At 34.0% G+C, this 26,402-nt stretch overlaps 4 protein-coding genes across 6 annotated transcripts; 1 reads left to right on the forward strand and 3 right to left on the reverse strand.

The window, feature by feature from the left end:
- Window positions 1-150: 150 nt before the first annotated feature.
- Window positions 151-3,543, reverse strand: LOC102582482 (reticulon-like protein B12). 2 transcript variants are annotated; one of them, XM_015303283.1, is made up of 4 exons: window positions 3,022-3,543; window positions 2,593-2,773; window positions 827-942; window positions 151-644 (listed from the first exon to the last, which is right to left on the reverse strand). In XM_015303283.1, exons 1-4 carry the CDS (start codon window positions 3,086-3,088, stop codon window positions 475-477), a joined length of 534 nt encoding a protein of 177 aa, XP_015158769.1. In that variant the 5' UTR covers window positions 3,089-3,543; the 3' UTR covers window positions 151-474. The 2 variants fall into 2 exon arrangements, with proteins under 2 accessions (XP_015158769.1, XP_006363068.1); XM_006363006.2 differs by having other exon boundaries at window positions 731-942; window positions 3,022-3,540.
- A 3,198-nt stretch (window positions 3,544-6,741) lies between these two features.
- LOC102582831 (OTU domain-containing protein At3g57810) lies at window positions 6,742-11,329 on the reverse strand. The gene is made up of 8 exons (XM_006363007.2): window positions 11,232-11,329; window positions 10,953-11,121; window positions 10,276-10,363; window positions 9,141-9,204; window positions 8,754-8,859; window positions 8,582-8,636; window positions 8,153-8,206; window positions 6,742-7,061 (listed from the first exon to the last, which is right to left on the reverse strand). Exons 1-8 carry the CDS (start codon window positions 11,251-11,253, stop codon window positions 6,924-6,926), a joined length of 696 nt encoding a protein of 231 aa, XP_006363069.1. The 5' UTR covers window positions 11,254-11,329; the 3' UTR covers window positions 6,742-6,923.
- Window positions 11,330-14,977: 3,648 nt separating this feature from the next.
- LOC102583167 (acetyl-coenzyme A carboxylase carboxyl transferase subunit alpha, chloroplastic) lies at window positions 14,978-21,594 on the forward strand. 2 transcript variants are annotated; one of them, XM_015303284.1, is made up of 12 exons: window positions 14,978-15,177; window positions 16,383-16,734; window positions 16,838-16,912; window positions 17,723-17,830; window positions 17,964-18,124; window positions 18,236-18,350; window positions 18,431-18,585; window positions 19,358-19,409; window positions 19,492-19,560; window positions 19,879-19,956; window positions 20,032-21,160; window positions 21,259-21,594. In XM_015303284.1, exons 2-11 carry the CDS (start codon window positions 16,393-16,395, stop codon window positions 21,157-21,159), a joined length of 2,283 nt encoding a protein of 760 aa, XP_015158770.1. In that variant the 5' UTR covers window positions 14,978-15,177; window positions 16,383-16,392; the 3' UTR covers window position 21,160; window positions 21,259-21,594. The 2 variants fall into 2 exon arrangements, with proteins under 2 accessions (XP_015158770.1, XP_006363070.1); XM_006363008.2 differs by having other exon boundaries at window positions 14,979-15,177; window positions 21,243-21,594.
- An 840-nt stretch (window positions 21,595-22,434) lies between these two features.
- Window positions 22,435-23,394, reverse strand: LOC102583495 (steroid 5-alpha-reductase DET2). Its single transcript, XM_006363009.2, has one exon. It carries the CDS (start codon window positions 23,299-23,301, stop codon window positions 22,522-22,524), a length of 780 nt encoding a protein of 259 aa, XP_006363071.1. The 5' UTR covers window positions 23,302-23,394; the 3' UTR covers window positions 22,435-22,521.
- Window positions 23,395-26,402: the final 3,008 nt, after the last annotated feature.

Consider the following 26,402-nt stretch of genomic DNA (forward strand, 5'->3'; position numbering starts at 1 on the left):
ACAATAATTGCTGAATGATTTATTAGTATAGTTCAATTATACATATCTATTAGGCAAATCATGTTGCAAGCTTACAACTTGGTCAACACCAACTTACAACAGTTGGCTCTGCAAGAAAATGGATGTACAGAACCAATCGATCTACAACACTTCAATCCCAAACTAGTCTTCCGTATCCATTTAAGAGTAAAAAAGAAGCATGATCTTCTTTGCAAGATTTACTTCTTTTGTCTTGGTTCCAATTCAATACATGGATGTACACGATATATGTGCAAATTACAATCTCTCATATCTTGGTGCCCCTCGGAACACTTGCTCGCCATTCACTTCCGTCGAGAAAGAGAAGAATGGAAAGAAAACAAGATATATGGCAAAGGTTATTGAAACCACAAACCCCAAAACAACCTTACCCCAATCCCTTCTTTAAAAAAAAAGTTGAAAGAGAAAACTTTAACACAAAACAGAGAAAATGGTTTAGCTTAATTTCTTCTTTTCCAAACTTAATATTGGAACCTTGTTAACACACACTGCATCAAATTTATGGTACAACTGCCACAATTTCCTGTATGCCATTAACACATATGCATCAACTTGGTCTTCATACTTCTCATAGAGTGCAGGAACTGTAAGAACAATCACAAGGCCTGCAAAGATAAAGAACATGAAAGTCAGTTTCTGTTGTCAAGAGAACGCTTTGTTTCCAGAATTAGGAATAATGGGAGTAACATACTAGTGTAGCCCAATGTGAGGAAATCTGTCAAGCCCCCAACGACTGATACCAGCATCAGCCCCGCGGAGACCTTAACATACATATTTGTGTCCTTACCAAGGGCAATATCCTCAGAAACTGACAGTATCATGTTGACGTGATTGCGGATGAAATATGCTGCTTCATTTACCATTTCTTCAGAGAGATACAAATGCGGCAGAGGTGGAGCTGGTCTGTTACAATTATTTTGGATAAGGTTCAATCACAAAAAAACCAATGACTATAGTTCAAGAAGGTTCATTACTAGATAAGTTGATAATAATATCATGAACTACCATTCTGAATGGCACTAAAAGGTCTCAAGATAACATAGTTAAATAATGAAGAAATCTACAAAACATCATAGTTAGAAAGTAATCTCAATGAACTGGCAAATAGATGACTTTCTTGAAAGACATTTTTCAATCCCCATCCTTGTTTTTTGTGTCTTTTTTTCTTTTTACCCTTGGTGTATAGGCTAGCTTGTGCTCACCTTGACCACTCTCACGGGTACCTGCTACCTCGTCCCAATACAGGTACCGGGTAACTCCATCCACAAGGCTTGGACAGATGTAAGGAAAGCACCTAGTGTTTTGTTTTTTATGTGATTTATTTGCTTGTTCTCCAAGCTTTCCATCAAAGATCAATAATAGAAGTCCTTGTCCAAGCAACATTACCAACATCTATAGTAGCTTATAAAATATTGAACTATCAGCTGATTTTTTTCAAGAAAGCTGTTCTACTATACAGTAATAAGAAACTACAAATTCTTCGCACCCCATTGGCCTTGAAACTGTTGGAAAATAGAGTTCCCACAAATGTAGCATGTTTGGGAAGGGTTCTAGTGCTTAACACAGTATGATTTTAAAAAGGAGACTTGTAAATTACAATAGGTGCTATGTGTATGAGAAATGACTTGGGAGTGCAACATTTGCTCCTGCACTGCCTAGTGTCCTTGAGAGTTGCTGTATGCTTCCCTGCCTTCTTGGAGTAAAAGAGATGATAACAATGTCCCAGAGACAACTATTATACTGTTGGAAGAGACGAAAAATGCAGAAAAGCAAAGTAGGTCCAGAGTCCGGACACTCTTCATCTGAAAAAGAGAGAAATCCAGAAAGCTCTGATGGCAGGACCTCCCCCTCACCACCACCACCACACGGGCACACACACAATGCTGATTTAATGAGCAGATTAATAAATGTCAAGAAAAGTTGTCAGAGATAACCAACAGATAACAAGAAAGGAAACAGCAACAATGGTCAAAGGAGCATTACTAGAAGTGTTTATGCTACTTGACTGACACGCTTCATTTCATTTAGCATTTGGAAATAGCTCGCATCTCAGCCTCCTCCCCTCTACCCATCCCCCAGGGGAGCACAAAAAGATGAAAGTCTTCCTAAATTTTAGACAATGTAAAATCATTTTGATTTGCTACATGTCAATAACTTGCTTCCTTTCCTCATTCAAGAAATCAAGCATCTATAAAGCAGATGCGGACCCCATATGAAGCAAACGAATATCTATTGAATTACCTTTTCCAAATAATAACCTGTCAATATGGCAGGAACTAACCCCTCTCATAGGAATTGACATACTTTTAGAGCTACATGAGACTCTTAACCAAAATCGCGGAAGTTTGAGTACCCCATATTTTCTATTAAATTACTAATACCAATGCTACAACTGTACTACATACATTAAACCAAGTAAACAATGCTCATCAAAATTGTATATCACAACTGAGATATTTGAGATCATTCACTTTGTGCAATTCTCATCAAACCACAGACAGCAAAACACGAAAAACCATATCATAGAAGCATTTGCATAAGATTGTCATTTACCTGTTAAGAATTGCAGCTGATTTAGCCCATAGAAACAAAATGGCAAACAGCAGAAAGAGAACACTTGAGACTAATGATAGAAGTGTATAACCAGAGATCTCAAACACCACCCAAGCAAACAATGTTACTACAAGAATTCCCACTGTCACATCTTTTCGCCTCCATAGAACAACATCAGCAACTGTTTCAAACAAACTACAACTGGATCAAACACAAAATATAACCAACAAACTCCTTCAATTAAAAGAACAGTTTTTTTTTTATCACAAATACCAATTTCAACAAAAATTTCATCAATCCCATGTCAAGAACTCATTTGCATTTGTGATAAACATGTAAAATCAAATTCCAGATAAACCAAATTCTGAACCTAAATTCTTCATCAAACAAGAGCTGACATGATCAAGGACTTGCATTAGGTGGACTTACCAAAACCTCCTCCAAGGATCTGATGAAGACTTCTCTGCCTATTAAACAATTTATCAGATGAATCCATTTTTCAACAATTAATAAAAAACAAGAAAACTCCAACTCCAAGAGCTCAAATGAAAACAACTTCTTCACAAAGAATCAATCTTTGGTAACTTTAGTCAAAATTTGTGTAAACTTCTTCACAAAGAATCAGTCTTTTCCTTCTTAATCTGATACCAAAATGGATAAATATTGAGATATGGTATTTGTGGCACCAAGAATCAATCTTTTCCAGCCTAAAAGCATGAAAACATACTCATGACATTATTTTCTGCACTGTTTTTTCAACCCCAAAAGAAATAAAAGAAAAGTAGAAAGTGGGGGCTGGCTAGTTCAAGAAGTGTTTGCCTTTGGAGAAGTAAAAGGGATAAAAAAAATAGAAGAAAACTGGGAAGACAAAGACATTCCCCTCTGTATCTCACAGCTAAGCAGTGTCATGTGGGCTGCTGATGCTGTTTTGTTCTGCCTTTGTAATAGTAATTTTTTTCAACTAGTATAAATTTTATAGTCTTCCTAGTACTCCTACTCTCTTTTTTCAACTAGAAATTTGGTGGTAAATGATTTGGGCATTGAATGGAATAATTTGTGTTCAAGAAAAGAAGTTCTAAAATAAAGTAGATCTAACTTTCTTAATAAATATAAATGAATTTAATTTATATTAACATATAAGATGATAACTTTTAGGAATCTTTAGATAAATAGTTGGTCGGGGTGTGCATCCATCGATTTGATTTGGTTTTATGTATTATCAATTTGATTTATCGATTTTTGATTTTTAAATATGTTAGTCATATCGATTTGGTTTATCGGTTTTTGATTTATTGAAGAGTTCGATTTCTGTTTAACCAATAAGAAAATGTTTATAAAACAAATATATGATCTCTCCAACAAACAATAATGTGACTTTACGTAATGCTTATAAAATAGAAATAATAGTAACTAACATGAAAAAAACTATAAAAATGCAACACAAATAAAAGAATCATGAAGATAATGTGAATTAAAGTCTAAAGGGTAAAGGTAATACTCCGAATAAGGTACTAATATTAATATTCACTATTTTATGTAGGGGTAAAGTAGTAACTTACTATAGTCTTAATGAGTTATCCGTTTATCCAATAACCCAATATTTAAAAACGAAAACCGAACTAACTGAATCCCCAATCCTTTCCTTGTTATGCAGTGACAGTAGCAATATCCACTAATCGCGTTTGATATATTTTTTTATAAAATCATTAAATACTCATTAACAACTAAACCAATAACAATAAATTAATATTTTTTTTATTTGATTTATTGGTCGATTTGATTTTTGCTCACCCTAGCTAGTCAAATCTACTAGTAATTCTTTTTAGGGTACATAAAGCTTACGTGATTATACATTAATTGTTCTAATTTGTTTACAATAATATACTAAATTCATTTGTAATATATAATATAGAATATATTTTTTGGTTAATATGTTTTATTTGAGTATAAAGTCTATCAGAAACTACCTATGAAACGTTTTTGACTTATTGCTATGGTGACAAATAACTTTTTTTTTTCAATTACTAATTTAATTGTTATCAAGGTTTATAAGAAACATTTCAGGTAAGCTAAAAAATGTATAATTTTTTATATATAAAAGTTAAAATCAATATATATTAATGTATGTTTTTGAATCATGATCTGTAATACTATTTAATCCTAATTTGACGAGTAGTTCTTCAATCCCAAGATGTTACAAGTGTAATTAGATGTGACATAAAAGTTTATAAAGTTAATCGTATTTCAAATCTATAATTTATTATATTAAGAATCATTGTGATTCCAAATGTACTTTTATCTTTAATATTTTCTTCTTGCAAATGTTCTGACATATTTCTAGGAGATGATTCATATGTGTCAAAAAAAATTTCATTGCCCGCATGCGTCTTGTCTTCTATATATACCAAATTCAGATGAAAAAGATTTTAACACATATGAATCATCTTCTAGAAATATGGTGAAAGAAGCAAAAGAGAAGTGTTGAAAGACCAATCGACCCTAACTTTCTTGGTTTTCCTACCTATAATTACAAAACATTCTTGTAAGAGACAACTTTTAGCTTCACATTAGATATCTCAATAATTCTTATTTATATTGCCAAATGTTATTTTAAGTTAAAGAAAATCTTAGCAATTTGTTTTAACACACTACATCGATATTTGTTGTCAAAAAACTTTATTGATAGATCTAAATATTTAACTTATTTAATTTAAAGTCCTAAAATATAAGAAAAGTTTGCTGTTAAAAATCTGAAAAAAACTAAAATAAAACCTAGAAATGTGTACAAGAGATTTTACTAAATTCCTCAAGGCATGACCATACATGAAATAAATAACCTTTTTATTGATTGAAATGGTCGATACGTGAATACAAGGAAATAATCAAAATGTCTAAATAATAATTGCAATTTTTTGACACAAACAATAATTTCTGATGGTTATAAAAGATTTTTTCGGTAACTAAAAATTAATTGTAACTTAACATATTAAAATAAAATAAATTTAAAGAGAATTTTTATACATTTTTGTGTCATTACATAATAAAAAGTAACAACATCCTCAATGCAATCTCACAAGTAAAGTTTGAATTGATGCCTTGATGGAATAAACGCAAACCTTATGAAAATTTTCTATTAACTAAAAAAACTTTAAATAATATTTAATGCATTAGTATTTTTCTCAATGCGTTAAAACTTAGGAAAGAAGATTTATTGTATTTTTAATGTTACCATACAAAGAAATAATGAAATCATTTGTTAATTAGAAGTTCAAATAATTAATAGAAGGAAATAACAAAGTTTTTCAAATTTATTGTAATTCTTTTAACAATATGGTAAAACATAATTATGATAAATAATATGTATTAATGGGTGTGTCAAGTCCAATGACAAGTAAACGTGAACAAAAAGAGTATTAAAATGTCACTAAAAATTATGTTGAAGTCAACATATTAATTTTCTCTCACACTAATTGATATATTTATCTAGCATGTTGGTTTTGATTTTTCCTTCTCAGTATAATTTATTTTTTCAACGATTTCAATTTTCAAACTTTAACCCGATTTTTCCGAATTATCTGTTCTTATTTGTCCATTAAAGAGATATTTGACAAAATTAATTCTTAAAAGATATAAATATATAGCTTTGAACATCAAAAAGTTAGAAGAGTGAACACTAAAATAAATATACATGAATTTTGTGGAGAAGTTTATGGATCTTAATTAAGTTTTGGTTTTATGCCAACAATTTTACTAATTGTATAGAAGAAAGGAAACAACATTAGATACATACTGAATAATCAAGTATCACGTGGAATTTCGCAAAATAAACCACGAAAATCCATAAATAAGAACACAAATGAGAAATATATCAAAAGAGACACAAATATTTAACGCGGTTCAATCAAATAATCCACAAGAGCATATGAACAATTCACTATTTAAAAGAGAGTACAAAATATCGAGAGAAATAACACACAAAATTCACTTAGAATAAAAAGAGGTTCACACAAGTGATAACGTAACACTTGTGTCTCACAATCCCCCTAAATAACAATCTCAAACCCTTTAGGACTACATTGTGGAACATAATTGGCTTCTCAGGAAAAATTACACACTTGAATTGAAAAAAAAATTGCACAAAATTAACACTTGAGAACATAAATTCTATCTCCTACATGAGCAATCTAAATATCAGTTTTCTTTTAAAAATTTACTACTAATTTTGAAGCTAAGGAAATACATCAGATTAACAATATTGTGTACACCACATTTGCTACAAAAATTTGAAAAGATTACAGTGCTAAAATTCTGTTGAAAAGTGAGGAAAGTTGCTATACAAGTAGGTCATAATGGTTCCTCCCACTATAAAGGAGCCTCACAACCTTCCTGGCCTTTCTGTTTTTTGAACCTTTACGGAACTCAGCTCCATATTCTGCAATTGGAATGAAACCAGAGCCCCTTCCTCCATGCTGCAGTTTCATCGCCAAAATTCATAAGAAAACATTCAATCAAACATTATTGACGAACAAACAAGAGAGAGGTTTGGAAGTACTTTTTAAGAGCTTAGATAGTACTTACTAGCTAAGAAAACAAAGGTTTGATAACTTTCAACCATTATGCAATTGTAGTCTTACGGTCTAGGCCTTGATCGATCAACTAGGTAGCATGTCTTCAAGGTGAAAATGACATTTTCAACCTCTTTTCCACATTATGTCAGGACTTACTGCAAATGCAGTACCTATATATAGGATTTTACAAGTCGGAAGCAAACACCATAGATAAAATGTAGCCAATCCCTACCAACAACAGCACAGGAGTGCAAACTAGAGATGAACCTAGATCCTGGACCACTAACTCATGACAGGATAAAGTGGCAATGTACACACCAAAATGAATTGAAGATATGAGATATCTTCAGTCACTTTTTTCTATTCAAACTAAAAGGAACTTTTACTTTGTGTTTCTTTCAAGCATTCGTCATCCATTAAATGTTATTCAGGATGATATCTTCCACTTTGTTTCTCTCTGCTTCATGCTGTTCAAGAGTTAATAATTTTTCTTTTAAAGGAGCAGAAGCTAAGGGAAGTTCGGCTTATTAGCCTGGGAAGATCGAATGCCTTTATATTCAATCTTAATAAATGCATACCGACATATCTCACTCACTATTGCCAACAGAAGCTTCCAAAGTTGAATTGGTAAAATTTCATTGGCTTTTGCTACCTTGTTAATTTCTTTCAGAGAATTAGTAGATTGATTGAAGGAGAAACTGCAATGATAGTCTAGTGTGCAAAAGAAGATGATGGGGCGGATGGGTAACCGTTAGCTTGTTTTGAGAGTCCTAATGCAATAAGAATTTAGTATACTGAGCGGAATGAGATTTCGCAGAGCCTACTTTAGTTGATGGCAAGGAGAAGAGGTATAATTGGACAACAATACCCAAAATACTTTAGCCGATGTTGTTAATGTGTTCATTGATAGGCTAGATAAGCTTTGATTTCCGAGCAAGAAGTCCTTGTTATGACTAATTCAGAAGTAAATCTTTTGAAGCAAAGGGAAGTACCTCCTGTTCTGGTATGTATACCATAATTGGCTGGCAACACAACTTCGATAATACCTGATGAAGAAAGAAAGATGATCTATCAGCATAAGTGAGGAAATGTAGCTAAATGTAAGTGTCCCACTTGTGATGTGTGACACAGAGTATTATCGATGCACTTCCTATAGAAACACTACCAGAAACCATCTTTTTTCCCTCATTAACTAGAAAGAAATTAGTGTGGACATGCCAAGCAGTATACAATTGAAGAAATGAAAAGAATGAGTAGACCAAAACAACTAATAGTCCTGAAAGAATGATTGAGAATCTCATTAAACTTCCCTATGTAGCAACTAAACATGGATTACTGATGGTTACATGGCAATAGAGGATGAAGATAAAAAACAATTGAATATTCAAGATTAGAAGAATTAAGGTTAAAATTTTTCTTACCAATAGCTCTGACTCTCCTCCCCAGAAATCAGACCGTCCGATACGTTGGCAATATCTAATAAAATGAATCAAAGTACTGAGAAAGTATTCATATCCAACTAGTAGTATTATCATAAAGTACCTAAAATTGGGAGACGAAGTTTCAGGTTCTTCAATGCTTATAAAGTCTCACCGTCTCAAAGACTCCTCAACTGTAATGGCAACCAAGGCCTCTTCATATTTAAGACGTTCTTTCTCATCATCACAAATAGCCTCCTTTACAGCCATCCTTAATTCGTCTTTTACATAAGGGAAAGCAGATTTTTCATCAACTTCAGGGAAATAATCACACAAAATGAGGCAAAAGAGAACTGATAACTTGCCCCAGTGTATCAGGAGATTTTTTTTTGAGATCATTTAATATGTGGAAGCCATAGTTTCGTAGTGAAAAAGAAATCATAAATGAAATGGAAGTTCATAAATTTGACTAGTTAGAGAGATACTATGAGGTTTAACCTTTGTCGGTATAATTAATGAGTAGTACAGAAATGATCGATGACAACCTTGTGGACAATATTACCTGCATCATCTCTTTCATCTCGAGGGTGAAGTTTCACACCTTTGTTGAAAGCCATCCCTTTTACCTGATTTAAAAATAACACCAATTCCTCAGACAAACAAATTATTGCTTCAAAGTTCCAAGGCTATAAACATTTTAGGTACAAATAGCATGAAGTACAAAATGGAAATAGATCACACATTTATCCAATTTTTTCTTCATGGTGCTTCTAGTTTCAGATTTCTTACCATATGTGGAGAGAATTTAGAGAACGTTCCATAATCTGATGATAAAGAGATAAATAGATTCTCAGAGTTCCCTCATGATTGATGGGATTCTTAATTTTCAAGTCATCCTGATAAAGTGATATTGAGTTCAGATATTTATGGTTTTCATATGGAAATCTTCTATTGTTTATGAGTTAAGCTGACAACACAAATCCTTATCTCTCTCACTTTCAGGAACAAAGACCCCATGGAAGGTTAAGATTGCATAGGTTTTTATTTTAAAAGTACGAACGCGGATGACATACTGTACCAAAAAAGATTATACCTCCTGACTACTACAAAGTAAATAGTGAGAACCACTAATATATGTAACATATTACTTTTAAAAAGAAGTGAGCCATATCTGTATGCTTCAGCATTTTTATTTGTCAACGGTACTCTGGTGGAAGCTGTTCAGGGTCATTGACAACTCCTTATTCCTGCATGCCAGCACCGCTGAAGAAATCAAATCAGGTTTTCTGGGGATTCTGCTAGAAGAATGCAACCAAGAATTTGTGGCATTCTTCCTGATTAGCACTAATTATGTGTATTTGGTTCAACAGAGATGCTAGATTATGACTATTGTTCCAAAAACCAGGAAAAAGATGGTTAGTTTGCTTCTTTATGGTCTACGAAAAAATGGTCCTTTAAGGTGTGGCACACAAAGACCTTCTGCAGAGTAAGAAGGTACTGTCAGTAACATGTGTTGTTAGTCTGCTTCAGTTAGTTTTATATTTGCTCTTGTTAGTGTTGCATCTTTCCTCGAATTTGCATTCCTCTCCCTTTCAATCAATAAAGTAAAGTGTTCTCTCTAAGACCATAAACTTATAGCAATAAAGTTATGCAGTCAACAGTACATCAAATTAGACAGGGAGGAAAATGCTTCATACCAGAGCACGAAACATGCAGCGCCCATCACCTGTTATTTTCTGCACTGAATAACGTTCTACTTTCTTCAAGGCTGGCGAAGCTCCACCTCTACAATAAAAAATTAGAGAAGTAACGCACACAATTGTGAGATCAAACTAAGCACTAAATTCTAACAAATTTAGAATTTAATTGGCACTGAATTTAGGTAATCCTCAAGCCCTTCAACTGTTTATTGTTAAAGGTTAAGATATATAGATCTTTCATTTGCTCTGAGTACCTGTGCCCAACAGGTGTGATGTGAGTGCGGATACTTGATGGGGATTCTTCAAGATACACTAAAAATTAGCAAAAACTGCAGATACTCATACAGACACATATATAATAAGTGTATTGGTATGACAGTCCATGTAACATAGGTTGAAGCCATTTATGTCACAAGGTATAGGCCACAACCAATTATATACAGCATGAAAAAGTTTACTCTACATAATCAGATTTAACTTTGGGACCTCAAATTCACAAGCAAACGCAACAATGAAGAAATTTAAGCAACCTCACGATTCTCAACTCACTTCACTGAACACTTAGTCACACAAGTGCAGTTAAAAGATTAAGCTTTCTAAGCAATAACAAACAAAAAAAATACCAACAGAATTCAAGCTATTAAATAACAAAAATAAAAGGAGGAGGAATTTACAGTGAAGGTCCTATTCTGGCAAAAAACTGATGACCGGTGGCGCCAGCAAAAACGGCAAATGGTTTTCCTCTTTGATAAGGTCTATTACTGGAAGCAGAAACTGAAGCAACTGGAGAAGTAACCAGCTCAAACTGGGCGAATCCATGTCTCAGCTCATCAAGCACCATTTCTATACCAAAAAAGTTAAAAAAAAATCATTATCAATCAATCAAATTACACCTCAAATTCAAATCAACGGTTCAATTTAGGGTTAATACTGTAAGTGTAGCAGCTCAGTACCATTAGAGAGCATGGCCGCCATGAAAGCAGTTCAGTGCTTACTCCAAAAACGGCCGTGTAACTTCAAGGCTAATGATTTATCCTATCTCTGTAATTATTATTTTTGTAAAAAAAAAAAAGGAAAAGAAAAATAATTTTATAAAATCACTTTATTTGTTTAATCTAAAAAGGTGCTTTTTTTTTTTAAAAAAAAACCTCAAATATGTAATCAAAACTTTGAAAAAGAGTTTATTTATGTCATCCGTAAAAAAAATGGGTATTTCATGTCATTTCCGTATGAGAAAAGGCTCATTCATGTCATTATTTATAATATAAAAATATTTTCAATTTTGCAAAATCATTTTGTACTCGTGATCAATTATGATTCAGCCACGTCATTAATTAAATTAATTTTTGAAATGAAAAAAAATTAAATATATCATCGAACTCTGAGAAAAGACTTATTTATATCATAAATTGAAAATTAGGCTCGTCTATGTCATTTATGTTATAACAAATAATGACATGAATAAGCCTTTTCTCAAACGAAACATAGATGAACATTTTCTCTAGTTCGATGTTATATTTGAGACCTCCCCAAAAACAAACATGTCATTCATTAAAAAGATATTTAATTGCTTTAATCATAAAATATTTGTCTAATTTTTTTTTATTCCTCTCTTAATTTGTCGTTTGAGAAAAGACTCATTAATGCTATCCGTTAAAAGTTTTACTCATCTATGCCCTTTTAGTTAACAAATAATGACATGAATGAGTCTTTTCTCAAACGAAAATGACATAAATGAACAAACTTTTAACATATGACATAAATGAATATTTTCTCAAAGTTTGATGGTATATTTGAGCCCCTTGAAAGAAAACATGTCTCCGTCATTCATTAAAAAGATATTTAATTGCTTTAATCATAAAATATTTGTCTAAATTATATTTTTTATTCCTCTCTTAATGTCTCCGTCAATTACCACTTCATTATTGGAGCAGGGTAAATTTGGAGAAAAGTAATTGATAATTTTATTTTTAAAATGTCAAATATTTCAGAAAAAAAATAATGTGTAATATCAAATATTAATGATCAGAAATGATAACTTCAATTAAAAGATTATGGGTGTGTTGAGACTCATAAGAGTATTGAATTTTTAATTTTTTAAAATATTTGGTTGGTTAATCCACTCAATATCTTCGACCCTCATTTTTTGACTATCCCACCCTCCCGAGTCCAACCTACTCTCACATCGCACTTTCCACCTTTATAGTATTTTGTTAAATTATGTATAAATTTTCCTGCTTACTTTTTGATTACTAAAAATAAATAAATAATTTACTCATTTTCTAAAAATATATATATTTTTTATGGCTTCATGCCGGAGATATCTATAAGTTCATGCTTCTTTATTTCATAAAATTTTGTATGCCTTTCAAACAGTATATATAAATAAAGAAACAATAAAACCTACCTAACAGGGACCTAAACTTAACAAACATATTTGACTAGTAGCAAATTTAAATTGTCATTAAAGGTAAGTTACGGCCTTCATTTGATCATTTTCGAATTAATTTTATAATTTGTTGCTATTTTATTACTTCCACTTTCATATTACATGTCATAAGTCTTTGCAATAGAACATTAATTAAGTAGGGTGTAAAAGTTAGAAAAAGAAAAAAATTCATCGTCCCTATAACTCAAGAGTTTATTTAAACAAATTGCAACAACAAAAAAAAATATATATGACAATTGTCTCAATTATGATAAACCATCGATGGTAAAAATTACTTGACAAAATGTTCGCATTAATGGTTAAAGTACTTCTTAATTAATTTGTTTAAAAGATTGTTGCATGATTATATCAATATGCAAGCTTGTTTAAATTGTTATTCAAAAGGTTGCACATATCTAAATTGATCAAATACATGTGATTCTCAATATTTTAAGCTTTAATTATCTCGAGGGAATAAAGTATTAAAAAATCAATCAGTTCAATTCAAATAGGAGAAAAATTAGGGATAAATATAATTTGTTGTTAGAACGTGTATATGAATTTGATGCCTTTATCATGACATGAATATATGATTAAAACGTTTAAGAGAATATATAACTTACTATATTGTTTGCACTTTACTGCCATCATGAAGTAATTACTCCTCTTTCGGTCTCAATTTATGTGAGACATTTCAGATTTTGATATTAAACAAGTATATCTTTGATCGTAAATTTTTCATATATCTTCTAAACATTTTGGATTGTCCATTATTGTGACTTATAATACTTTTTACGTAGTTTACAAATATATAAATTTCATTTAAACAAATTTGAAGATTTAATGCGCGAATTCTCGGTCAAACTTAAATTGTTTGACTCAAAAAAACAAAATGTGTTGCATAAATTGGGACAAAGAGAGTACTTAATTAGTGTAATTATAGTTCTCACTTGTTGACTAAACATATTAATTCTGAGTGTGTTTGGTAGGAGGAAAAATGTTTTTTAAGAAAATAAGTTGGTTTCTTGTTGAGAATCTTAGTAGCTTACTTGGTTAATCACCTGAACTTTCATAGTTATTTGTTGGTGAACAAGAGGAGAAAAAAAGAGGAGATAGAATCCAATTCTTTTAGATACTTTATCTAAGAAACTTTAACCATCTATGTTCTACATCTTTGAATGGTTCCATTCGAGAACAATTGGCTGCTGACAAAATTATCGATATGATCCCGGAGAGCCACTTTTGCTAAAACTCGAGCAGTTTCTTGAAGATTCGTTCGTTCTTTTTTCTCTAATAGATGGTCAGAACTTCATCTGGGTTCGAATCCTACTGAGAGGTCCAAATTGCGAATACTAATTTATTAAGAATTAATTAGATTGATGTATGGCGTCATCATTCGCTGGAATTGAAATATCTGCGAGATCGGGGGTCACAATTTGTATCGGTTTCTCAAAAGCAACAAACAACAACACATACTCATTATGATTTCACAAGTAGGATATGAGGAAGTGTGATGTATGCAAATCTATCCCTACCTTTCGGGAAGATAGATTGATACCAATAGACCCTCAACTCAAAATAATTTTTTTTTGAAGCAGGTTTGCAAGAAAAACATGACTGCAAGAGATGAAGCAAGACAACAACATATAATAATTATATACATCAAAGAATATAAGAGAATACACGACTATTAATACTGAGAAGCTGAGTGAGGAGGCTATCCCTCTCCCACATAAGATGCAATAATACTCGACTATCTACTTCTAACCTTTCTATCCTAATTCCCAATCTTTATACTTTAAGGGGTCGTTTGATGTGAGTGATAAAAATAAATAGTCATGGGATAACAAAATAGTGATGAAATATCTTGTTTGGTAGCCATGTTTGGGATAACTTATGACACCATTTATACCATAGTGATGAAATAAGTTATCCCATATACATGGTGTGATAAGTTATCCCAGGATAACTAATCTTCACATAACTTACTCTCAACCAAACGATCCATACTTATCTATAGTCATGTCCTCAGTAACCAATATTTTATTTTTTTGAATGATTTTTTTTTGGATATTATACAAGTGCACAAAAATACAAACCTTTATGACACAACAGAGAAGCCTTTGAGTTCAACACATATAACGGCCAAACTGAGAAAAGCTGTCATACAAGCACACTGGTAGGTTTTTATTTATTTATTCTCCACTCTACCCATTTTACCCTTTCCCTTTTTCTTTTTTCTCATTTTTAGTCCTCCCGCATAAGAAGTATCGAAAGCTCAAAATCAAAACACTCATAATAAACAGCTTCTTCTACATAGCTTTTATCTATTCTCATTTTTTTGTTGAATAAACCCAAGGCCTCTTTTCGATCTTCTCGATGCTCTTTTCTCCTTAAAAAATACTACTAAATCTTCTCTTCTCATCGATTCCTCAGATCTCTTCTGCTTGAATCTGGAGCTCTCATTCTCGGTTTGTTGTTTTTTTTTCTCGGATTTGATCGTTAATTTTTGGTTTAGTTTGATTGATTTTCAGCTCTAAACCTGTGATTTCGTTTAATTAATTTACTAATATTGTTAGCGTTGTGTTTTATTTCGTAATGTTCATGGAATTACTTGTTATTTTTTGGTTTGTTAATGTTTGTGAATCTATGTGAGGTTAGTATAGTCGGTTTCAGTGTAAAATTAGACTAATTGTGATGAATCGTTGTGTTAATGGATATTAATAGTATTGGATGGAATGCGTGTGAATGGAGTAAGGATGGAGGTAGATGATTTGTGAAGTGGATCCTTGATTAGTTTTAGATTGAGGTATAGTTGATTGATTTTAGCTGCGATTTTATTTAATTAATTCACTAATCTTGTTAGCTTGGTGCGTCTACTTCGGAAGGTTCATGCATTGGAATTTCCCTAATTTCTTTTATCACTCAGGTGAGCTTAGCGTAGCTGGTGCTCTGGTGTGAAAAAGGTGAAATTATGGCGATTTCTTATATTCAATGAATGTCATGTTGTTATTATGACAGTATTGGATGAGATGTGTTTGAATAGAGCAGGATGAATATAGAGGATTCATAAAGTGGATCCTCGACTAGTTTTAGATTGAGGTATAGTTGATTGATCGGTTGACTGGTTGATTGGTTGATTCTTGTGTTGATGTTAGTGAACTTTCTGTTATGGAACTGTACTAGTTACCTTGAAAATGCTAATCCTTGATGTATCTGTTAATTTGGTGTTTATTTGTGTATGTTAATAATTAGTTTTTTTTTTTCCTGCAATCTCTTAGCTTCTATGGGGTAACTATTTGTGATTGATTTAATAACTGTATAGAGTTTACTGTTGAAGGGTGCATAAAAATTAAATCTTTGATTAGTCTCTAGACTATGTGCTCGGACTCTTCAAAAATATCGATGGGTGTGTCTCAGATCCTTCAAAATTAGTGCATTTTTGGAGAATCCAAGCATCATAGCCTCTGAATATGCTTCTCTTCATAGCTAGGTGATAGGTCTAACTATGTTAAATGAAGCTTTTGTTTGCTAGTTTCGTGTATGCTTAATAGTATCTAATTGAAATGTGGACATTGATTTGAAGCTAGTTGATTTCACCATGTCATTGATGGATTTAAAAATCTGTGAATTTTCCCCTCTTTAAATGAGATTGATTAGGTTAACCTATTTGCAGTAACTGGAGAATGGCTTCAACTTCACATCCTCCCGTGGCATTCAGTGGAAGTTTGGCTTCTAAAACTTCAGCTTCAGACCTTCTTCGTAGCTCAAGAAATGGTGTTTGTGGTGTGCCATTGAAAGCCTTAGGGAGAGCACGATTGGGTTCTAAGAAGAGAGATTTTACAATCTCTGCAAAGGTTAGAAAGGTAAAGAAGCATGAGTACCCCTGGCCAGAGGATCCTGACCTTAATGTCAAGGGTGGAGTCCTCAGTCACTTATCACCTTTCAAGCCATTGAAAGAAAGACAAAAGCCGGTGACATTGGATTTTGAGAAACCTCTTATGGATCTGCAGAAAAAAATCATTGATGTAGGTTTTGTGACCTAATGCCATGATTCTTGTCTTGAGATTATTTCGTATATCAAAATAGAAAAATGAGCATTTTGTCAATTGTTACTGTTTTCGAATGCAGGTTCAAAAGATGGCAAATGAAACTGGGTTGGATTTCAGTGATCAAATTATCTCACTTGAGAACAAATACCAACAGGTTTGGATGACTAAAATGACCTTCCACTTATTAAAGAACAAATAATTGGTTTTTGGTTGCTTAGTGTACTTCTTTAATTAAGAAAATATTACTAGTGTTAAGTGTGTTCTAGGGGTTTCTGCAATCTTCTTGTTGGACTTCTTTTTCAGATTCTTTTGAATTTCAGTATTGATACCACAAGAAAGTATTAGTAATCTCATTCTCACATTAAGAAAATTTGGGCAGAACTGTGCTATTTTGTGAAAAATATTACACATGAATAAAAGTATTTTAATAAATCATTATCATAGAAAAAGAAATAGCAACATTTGGACAGCCCCTTGCTCCTTTTTTTTAAATGAGAAATTTTTGTTGCATTACTGCTCAGAAAAGTGTCTTAATCCATGTACATATTACCATTTGTGGAGAAACTAATGTTGATCCTTTAATGAATTCCTTTCCAAGTGTATCATCATAATATAATGCTTTGTAAAGGATGCATATTTCTCTAACGCATGCTAGGGGGGCTTAAGAAGAAAACAAGAGCAATTTGGGAAGGTCACGGGGAAATAATAAGATTCCGATCTCTAATAAAGAATTTTAATTTCAAGTTTTTGTGATAAAACTGCCTACTGTTTGATTTTGTGTTGGAAGGTGGGATAAAGGGTAGAAAATATTCCTGTTTGGGGCTCTTGCCTTTTTGTTCTTTTTGATCTTTGTACAAAGCTATGAATTTGAGACCGTTTTATAGCAGTAATCTCGAAGGTCAAATTTTCTTAGCTAACAATATTAATGTTGCTGATAATGATGACATTTTACTGTCCTTTTCAGGCTCTAAAAGATCTATACACACATCTGACTCCTATACAAAGAGTGAATATTGCAAGGCATCCTAACAGGCCAACTTTCCTTGATCATATCTTTAATATTACTGAGAAGGTCAAGTAAATTCATTGTCTTTATTTCTTACCAATAAACTTAAAAACTGCACTCTCTGTCTGTTCTCCTTTCCATAGGTAATATACTGTTGGAAATTTCTAACAATTTAAAATCGTAATTCCCAAACTTGCAGTTTGTGGAGCTTCATGGTGACAGAGCGGGGTATGACGATCCTGCCATTGTCACTGGAATTGGCACAATAAATGGTAGAAGCTATATGTTCATGGGTCATCAAAAAGGACGAAACACAAAGGAGAACATACAACGTAACTTTGGGATGCCTACTCCCCATGGGTATGTGTGGTTCCATTATGTTTAAGCTTGGAATATTTTTGTATGGAGTTAGATCCACCCCTTTTAAGTATGTGAGCCTACAATAGTAAGAAAAAAATACTTGTTAAACAGTTATAGGAAGGCTCTGCGGATGATGTACTATGCTGATCATCACGGATTCCCGATCATCACTTTCATTGACACACCAGGGGCATATGCTGATCTCAAATCAGAGGAACTAGGCCAAGTATGTACACAACTGTGCTGTAGCGTGCTTTTTCCTCATCGATTAGTGCTAACTGAATAGTTTATATTGCTTGCATGCAGGGAGAAGCCATAGCTCATAACTTGAGGACTATGTTTGGTTTGAAAGTACCAATTATTTCTATTGTTATGGGAGAAGGGGGTTCTGGTGGAGCTCTGGCTATTGGTTGTGCTAATAAATTGTTGATGCTTGAAAATGCCGTCTTCTATGTTGCCAGGTGCCTCTAAAACTGTTGATTTTTACTATGAACAAATTAGTGTTATATGATGTGTATACTGCTTGTAGACTAAATACGTGGTGAATGGCCATCATCCTGTCCTTTATAATCATAAACTCTCAAGAAACTATCCTATCAGTTTTATAGTTTCGGCTTCTCAGCTGCCCAAGTTGGTGTGAGGTAGGTGGGAAGTAGCAGGTACCCAGAGGAATAGTCGAGGTGTGCAAAAGTTGGCTTAGACACCATCGTTGTGAAACTAGTATCTATAAAACACCAGATAACCAATACTTAAAAAACATAATCTCTGTTGGTTTCTGGTAATGCTGAACCATTGAATCTGTATTCCTCATGTTCTTAATTTTGGTGGACGACACAACCCTATTTCAAAATCAATAAGCTCCGTGGAAAAACTAACCTGGGAGGGCAATCTTCTTTCTGGCAATATGACTATTAAAAAGGCAATATAGTTGGTGAATATCTTGTTGTCTATGTTGCTCAGACTCTTCAAAAATGTCAAGGGGTGCGTGTAGAATTCGCTAAAAGTAGTGTATTTTTGGAGAATCCGACACGGGTGCGGCATCGAAAGTGAAGAGTTCGCGCAACTTAGCTTGTTGTAATCCACCCTTGATTCTTAAATCAGATTGTTTTGGTACTTTAAATTTGTTATTTTTGATTTACCTGGTCAGATCCACTTTTCTGTATACAGTTCTTGACTGTCATAGTAAATAGTAATGTATGCTTACCGATTTCAAATCTCACTTGTAATTCACAGCCCAGAAGCATGTGCAGCAATTTTATGGAAGACCGCAAAAGCTTCTCCCAAGGTTGCTATAGTTAAACATTAGAAGTGTTAATCAAGAAAAGCTGTGAAAATTATTGCTGAGTATATGCTTCATTTCATTTCAGGCAGCTGAGAAACTCAAGATAACTGCTCAAGAGCTGTCCAGACTTCAAATTGCCGATGGTTCCATCCCTGTAATATTACTTCATTGCTGTATCTGCCTATTTGATCATTCTCATTCTTCTTCATTATTTATATATTTTTCCATTTAATTATCAAATTTAAAAGTCAAAGAGAAAAAGTCATCTGCGAGTTGCTTTCAATTTCTAACCCTTGCAATCTCCTGGGAAAGTCATAATCCTTTTTTTTTCTTTTGAATTACCATATTGCTTATTATGTGCCTTGGAATCCCATTCCCTGACAGTTGGTAATTTTGGGCAAATATATGTCATCTGGGACAGAGAGTGATTCACTTTTGTCTGTGGTAAATAATGCTTTATCTCGTGTTGCAGGAGCCTCTTGGTGGTGCACATGCTGATCCGTATTGGACTTCACAGCAGATAAAAATTGCAATTGAAGAATCAATGGATGTAAGTATATCAAAATCTCTATTTCCTGAACTTGTACTTCAGCTAAGTTGCTAAAAACACAATCCATCCTTGTAGGAACTTACGAAAATGGACACCCAAGAGTTGTTAAGGCACAGGATGCTTAAGTTCCGAAAACTTGGTGGCTTCCAGGAGGGAGTTCCCATTGACCCAAAAAGGAAGGTCAACATGAAAAAGAAAGAAGAACCTCTTCTTCCACCTGGAATTCCGGATGTGGAGTTATTGGATGAGGTTGAAAAATTGAAGCAAGAGATCCAGAAAGCAAAGGAATCAACTGGGAAGATTCCAGACACAGGCCTGAATGAGATGATAGAAAAATTAAGAAGAGAAATTGATTTTGAATTTTCTGAGGCTGCTAAAGCTTTAGGTTTGGAGGAAAAACTTGTCATGGCACGAGAAGAATTTGCAAAAACAAGGAACTCAAATGACCAGGCAATGCATCCTGTTCTGAAGGAAAAGCTTGACCAGATTAAGGACGAATTCAACAGAAACATTTCTGCTGCTCCAAATCATGCTAGCCTAACGAATAAGCTTGAGATGTTGCAAGAAATGTCTAAAGCCCAGAAACTCTCAGAGAAAAATAGCAAGGTAAACAAATTGAAGGAGGAGATCAATAAGAGGTTAAAAGAAGTCATGAACCGCCCAGATTTGAAGGAGAAGATGGATGCATTGAAGGCTGAAATCAAGAGTACCGGTGTATCGAGAGTTATGGATCTAGACCAGGGGATAAAGGAGAAACTTGTGCAACTGAAGGATGAAATGGATACGGAATTTTCTGGTGTTTTCGAATCTCTAGGCTTGAACGTCAACCCAGCATTACTTCCTGATGCCAAGAGAAGAATTGATGAATTTAACAATGAAATTACAACGGTTATGGAAGACCTCGTGAACTCCACAGATTTGAAAAACAAGATTGAATTGTTAAAGATGGAGGTAGCGAAGGCTGGAAAGACAGCAGATGCTGAGTCAAAGGCAAAAATTCAGGCCTTAGAACAGCAAATAAAGCAAAGTCTTGCACAGGCTATGAGTTTTCCAGAGTTAAAGCAGAAACACGAGAAGCTGAAGGAAGAGGTTGTGGAAACCGTTGAATCCCTTGAAGGATCCAATGGAAGTTTGCTAGCAGATAACGGTGGTGCCAATTCAGGAGTAGGAGTAAATGTAGATGCAAACCGTAGCTTTGCCTGATGTGAGTTTGTACAATTTCTCCTCATTTCTTGATTTGTTTCGCTATTTTTACATGATTGGATAACTCTTAAGAATCTTTGCAGTTCAACCATGATGCAGGTTAGCTACTAGCTTTTGCAAATGATAAATCTGTGAAACTACTCCAGCACGCAGACGATGGAGCCTTTTTCTTCGCGGTGCACTCAATTTGCAATTCCTTTCTCAGACTAGGCTCTGCTACAATTTTTCTGGGTTTTGTTTTGTGTTTCTTTAGAATAATTAACATTTGTTTTAAGAGTTTTAAGTTAGAGTGAACTGTTACTTTAATGAAACATTGTTTAGCAGCGAAATACTGTATAAATTATGTGTCTGAAGAGAAGGTTTAGAACATGCTGCAACATACCTACTGCTTGAGTTCTCATAAATGTTATCTTTGATATACTACATTTCTTTTTTCCAAATATTTTAACATATCAAAGGAGAAAAACATTGACTATGGGCAAAATACTGTCCTGGAGTTAATATGTACATGTTAAACTCCCATAACAATGTTTTTCTATGGTTCATCTACTTCAGTGTACTTTTCGTAGTACACAAAATGCAAAAGCTTGTATGAATTTTATAAGGTTTACTTAGACGTCGATTAATATCGAATGAATGTGAAGAGATTAGTCTTTTTCCTAAACATTGGTTATGTTTAATGTGTGGGAAACTAAAACCCACAAGTATAATTTGTCCCATTATTCATCTGTTAATTTTATTTTTTTAAGTAGAGCCAAAATCACCAATTGTTCAATTCATCACATCCATGCTTGAAGCAATGAAGTATCTGGGAAATAAGCTCAAGGAAGTGGTTTTCCCTTTACTACAAAGTACGGGTCACGGGGATAGAAGAATCACTCATGATCGAAGCAACATAGGAGTGCACTAGATTCTTCTCTTACTAAAAAGAGAAGCGCCTAAGATTCTGAAGCAAAGGCGGTGGTCCTGAGCCTCTATATGACTATATAACCTCGGTGTAGTTGCATGTCACGTTGGTGTAGGCACAACATAGCGTCATGATAGCGTTAGCTATGCTAGACTCAAAGTAGCATAGCTCTAGTAGCAAGCCCCTATACTCAAAGTAGCAAGCCCCTATACAATAGCTATACTCAGAGTGAGTGAGATTTGCTCAAATCGACCTGACGATTCTACATCAAGCTAACTTTGTGTAAGCAGCCGCACTAATACCGAGGGTTTAGAATGCAAGCGTTATCCGAAATAATTAGACTTAATAAAAATTTAGAACTCTAACTCTAATTAAAGGGAAATCACATATAGTCCATAAATAATAAGTAACCACCATTAATAGAAACCATTACATTGCATAATCAAAATCAAAACTCAATACAAAAATGGAATAACAGCTTTTCTTTTCCTAGGATAATCTTCTCCAAATTTCTGCAAATACCATTCATGATTAAACCTGGCTCTAGGAACCAAATTAGCAAAAGTATACAGAAAAAAACCAAACCCGGCCCAAGACCCAGTCATCAAAGCCCAGCCCAGCCACTCCACTATCTCCCCCAAATAATTTGGACAGCTCACATATTCAAAAAGCCCACCTTTCGGTATCTTATATCCACCTCCTTCACTCTTCAGGCCCACTAACACCTTATCGGCCCAAACATTCACCGCCATCCCACCGGCAAAAACCACCATACCGCCGGCAAATCGGACCCAAAACCACTCATCAGAATCATACTCAGCATAGTGAGAAACCCATCTAGCTTGTACATAAGCATTCAACAGATTAAACACAAAAGCCATAAACGCAATACTCACCGGAAAGCCACTCGCCGGCGACCCACCCTTTGAGTTGAAGTAGAGTTTTAAGGGGTAAATTATTGTCCGATTTGTGTAGTGGAAAAGGTAAGGAGAAATGAGGATAAGTGATAATGGATTGTTGTAATTTTTGCCGAAGGGGAAGAGGATAAGTGTGAGCCATAAAGTAGGGCTTTCCATTAGAAACCAAGCTAAAGGTGGTGAAATGGTGGGTCCCCAACCGGAGCGGCGGTGTTTCCCATAAGGGGCGGTGAGGAATTGACAGGCGAGGAAGGTGGGTGGTCCGATGAGGAAGAGAGAGAGGAGGCTGTAGTGATACAGACTTTGATCTGAGAACATGGTGAATGCGATCTGCGAATTTCGAATTTGGATTTATTTGCCATTTCTTAGTCCAAAATAGTGCTTTATTGAGACGGGGTAAAGAAGATTTTCTATTCATCCGTTTTAATTTGTTTGTTCATAATTTAAGAAAGTAATGAATTTTTATCAGAAATTGTAAAAAGTAATGAATTTTTGAATCTTTATGATATTAAATTAAAGAAATATGAAATATACCAAATATTTTTACCAAATTCGACATTGTAATTTTTATATATATATGTGTCTACTTGTTTAATTTTATATAAATTTAAGTGTGTAATTAAACACATCCAAAGTTAGAGGGCAAAGATATGATTGAGATCAAGTTAAAAATTACGTTTATATATTATGCCTTTGTTTTATACCCAAAACATAGATTTAGTAATTAATATTTCACTTACAAAGTAACTCAATTAATTTAAACATTTTTTTATTATTAGTTGCCACTAATAGTACCTCCTAGTGGCAACATTAGTTGCCGCGAATACTTATAAAAGTCACCAATATAAGTATGTTTTAATGGCAACATTAATTGCCACGAATACTTTTAAAAGTTGCCACTAGTAGTACCTTTAAAAAGCAACATTTATCACCGCGAATACACATTATAGTTTAGTGGCAACATTAGTCGCCAAAAATACTTATAAAAATCGCCACTAATAGTACTTTTTAGTGGCAACATTAGTCGCCACGAATACACATTATAGTCGCCACCACTAATACCTTTTAGTAGCAACATTAGTTGCTGCGAATACATAAAAAAGTCGCCACTAATAGTACCTTTTAGTGGCAAAAGTAGTCGCCGTGAATACACATTATAGTCGCCACTAATAGTACCTTTTAGTGGCAAAAGTAGTCGCCGTGAATACACATTATAGTCGCCACTAATAGTACCTTTTAGTGGCAAAAGTAGTCGCCGTGAATACACATTATAGTCGCCACTAATAGTACCTTTTAGTGGCAACATTAGTCGCCACTAATACATATTATAGTCGCCACTAATAGTATCTTTTAGTGGCAACATTAGTCGCCGCGAATACTTATTTAAGTCGCCACTAATAGTACCTTTTAGTGGCAACATTCGTCGCCGCGAATACTTATAAAAGTCGACACTAATAGTACCTTTTTGTAGCAACATTCGTCGCCGCGAATACTTATATAAGTCGCCACTAATAGTTCCTTTTAGTGGCAACGATAGTCGCCGCGAATACAAATTATAGTCGCCACTAATAGTACCTTTTAGTGGCAACATTCGTCGCCGCGAATACTTATAAAAGTCGCCACTAATAGTACCTTTTCGTGGCAACATTAGTCGCCGCGAATACTTATTTAAGTCGCCACTAATGGTTCCTTTTAGTGGCAATATTAGTCGCCGCGAATACACATTATAGTCGCCACTAATAGTACCTTTTAGTGGCAACATTAGTCACCACGAAAACATATAAAAGTCGCCACTATACATATTATAGTCGCCACTAATAATACCTTTTAGTGGCAACATTAGTCGCCGCGACTACTTATAAAAGTCACCTCTAATAGTACCTTTTAGTGGCAGCATTAGTCGCCGCGAATACAAATTATAGTCGCCACTAATAATACCTTTTAGTGGCAACATTAGTTGCCGCAACTTTCAAAATACATCTTCTTATTGGGAATGGCATACTTTAGGTAGTTTGAGCATAATCTCTCAATCTCACAAAAATAGCAATAAGATCTACGTACATTCATTCTACCTTATATCTTATTTACCTTACACTGAATATGTTGTTTGCATACTTTCGGTAGCATCCAACATGCTTGTTTAGGAATCATGTTCCATAGAACTATCTATCTATCTATAATGTATTCAATATGTTTTCCATACATAACAAGTACTCCACAGTGGAAAATAACAACTCAAACAGAAACATGAGTCTATAAGCAAAACTTCATACTAAATAGTAAAAAGGCTATCTTTATATGCTATAAAATTTCCTATGTTCTTCATGTTGATGCTAACTTTCTTCATCACCCTCGTGTTCGTGTCATACACATATAAATTCGAGTTCTTATGCTTAAGAATCAACATTTCACCATTTCTAACTCCAGCAACTGGAACAAATTTCCCAAAATCTGGCATTGATATCTCGTATTTACTTGATGATTTCACATTCTTTGGACATAATCCATCAACTAGAACAAGTCTCCCAATATCTGGCATTGATGTCTTGTCTTTACTCGATGATTTCACATTCTTTGGAGATATGTAGTTTATCAACTTTGCCATGATACTATGTTTCTTAGACCAACATTCCCCTTCCAAATTCCAGACATCCATTCTTGTATCGGAATCATAATAGACAATAGAAAGAAATCCACCCAACTCCACCAATTCATATCTTCCCCTTTGAATCAATTCTTTAGGTAAATAAGTTCTACTGAATTTCGTCTCGTTTACTTGCATTGAAATGATATACTCACTTGAATCAACATACCAATGCAGAATACGCCCATTGATTGACACTGGATTCTTCCAACGAAAATTGAGTGGATTAAATGGCCTCTCAGATACATCATCTGCATCTGCCCACGGACCAGGAATTCGTTTCCAATGTGATTCATCATTAGCACCATTCAAATTGAATGTTTCGAAACCATAGGAATCTGTAACAACATGCACCACTTTAAACTTCTTCGTCCTTGAGTCAAATCCAATTGCGGAACTACAACCATAATCTTTATGATGGCAACCTGAAGGGCATTTTGGAATATTAATGCAAATCTTTGTCGTTGGATTTATTACTTGTAGCTCCATATAGTCCCCGGGGTTGTTTATCAGTAGAAATCCATCACAACTAGATTGAACCTGACCTAATCGATTGATTCCAAGATCACACGATTCACATTCAAGATCTTTTCCAATCTCTAACAGCTTTGTTTTCATATGCCTTGCTGATGATGCTGCCTGTATCAGTAGAAACTCTGTTTTTGATTCCGCAAAATTTAGCTCAGCGAAGGATCTCTGTGAGAACATTTCTTTCCACGATTTGCAAACAGGCATGAAATTCTTGTAAATGTATCGCGCTGGAATCCTTATTAGG

The sequence above is a fragment of the Solanum tuberosum genome, unplaced genomic scaffold (assembly GCF_000226075.1).
Source record: "Solanum tuberosum cultivar DM 1-3 516 R44 unplaced genomic scaffold, SolTub_3.0 scf00409, whole genome shotgun sequence".
In the NCBI taxonomy this organism is placed as follows: Eukaryota; Viridiplantae; Streptophyta; class Magnoliopsida; order Solanales; family Solanaceae; genus Solanum; species Solanum tuberosum.

Coding starts and splice junctions, on each gene's coding strand:
- LOC102582831 (XM_006363007.2), bottom strand. CDS start 11,253: ATGGCGGCCATGCTCTCTAATG. Junction 8,207..8,581: donor GAGGAGAGTCAGAGCTATTG/GTAAGAAAAATT, acceptor TTTCTTCATCAG/GTATTATCGAAGTTGTGTTG. Junction 7,062..8,152: donor TATACATACCAGAACAGGAG/GTACTTCCCTTT, acceptor ATGAAACTGCAG/CATGGAGGAAGGGGCTCTGG.
- LOC102583495 (XM_006363009.2), bottom strand. CDS start 23,301: ATGTTCTCAGATCAAAGTCTGTATCACTACAGCCTCCTCTCTCTCTTC.
- LOC102583167 (XM_015303284.1), top strand. CDS start 16,393: ATGGCTTCAACTTCACATCCTCCCGTGGCATTCAGTGGAAGTTTGGCT. Junction 19,410..19,491: donor CCGCAAAAGCTTCTCCCAAG/GTTGCTATAGTT, acceptor ATTTCATTTCAG/GCAGCTGAGAAACTCAAGAT. Junction 19,561..19,878: donor TTGCCGATGGTTCCATCCCT/GTAATATTACTT, acceptor CTCGTGTTGCAG/GAGCCTCTTGGTGGTGCACA.
- LOC102582482 (XM_006363006.2), bottom strand. CDS start 3,088: ATGGATTCATCTGATAAATTGTTTAATAGGCAGAGAAGTCTTCATCAG. Junction 2,774..3,021: donor GATCCTTGGAGGAGGTTTTG/GTAAGTCCACCT, acceptor TGTTTGAAACAG/TTGCTGATGTTGTTCTATGG. Junction 943..2,592: donor TCAGCTGCAATTCTTAACAG/GTAAATGACAAT, acceptor TAATTGTAACAG/ACCAGCTCCACCTCTGCCGC.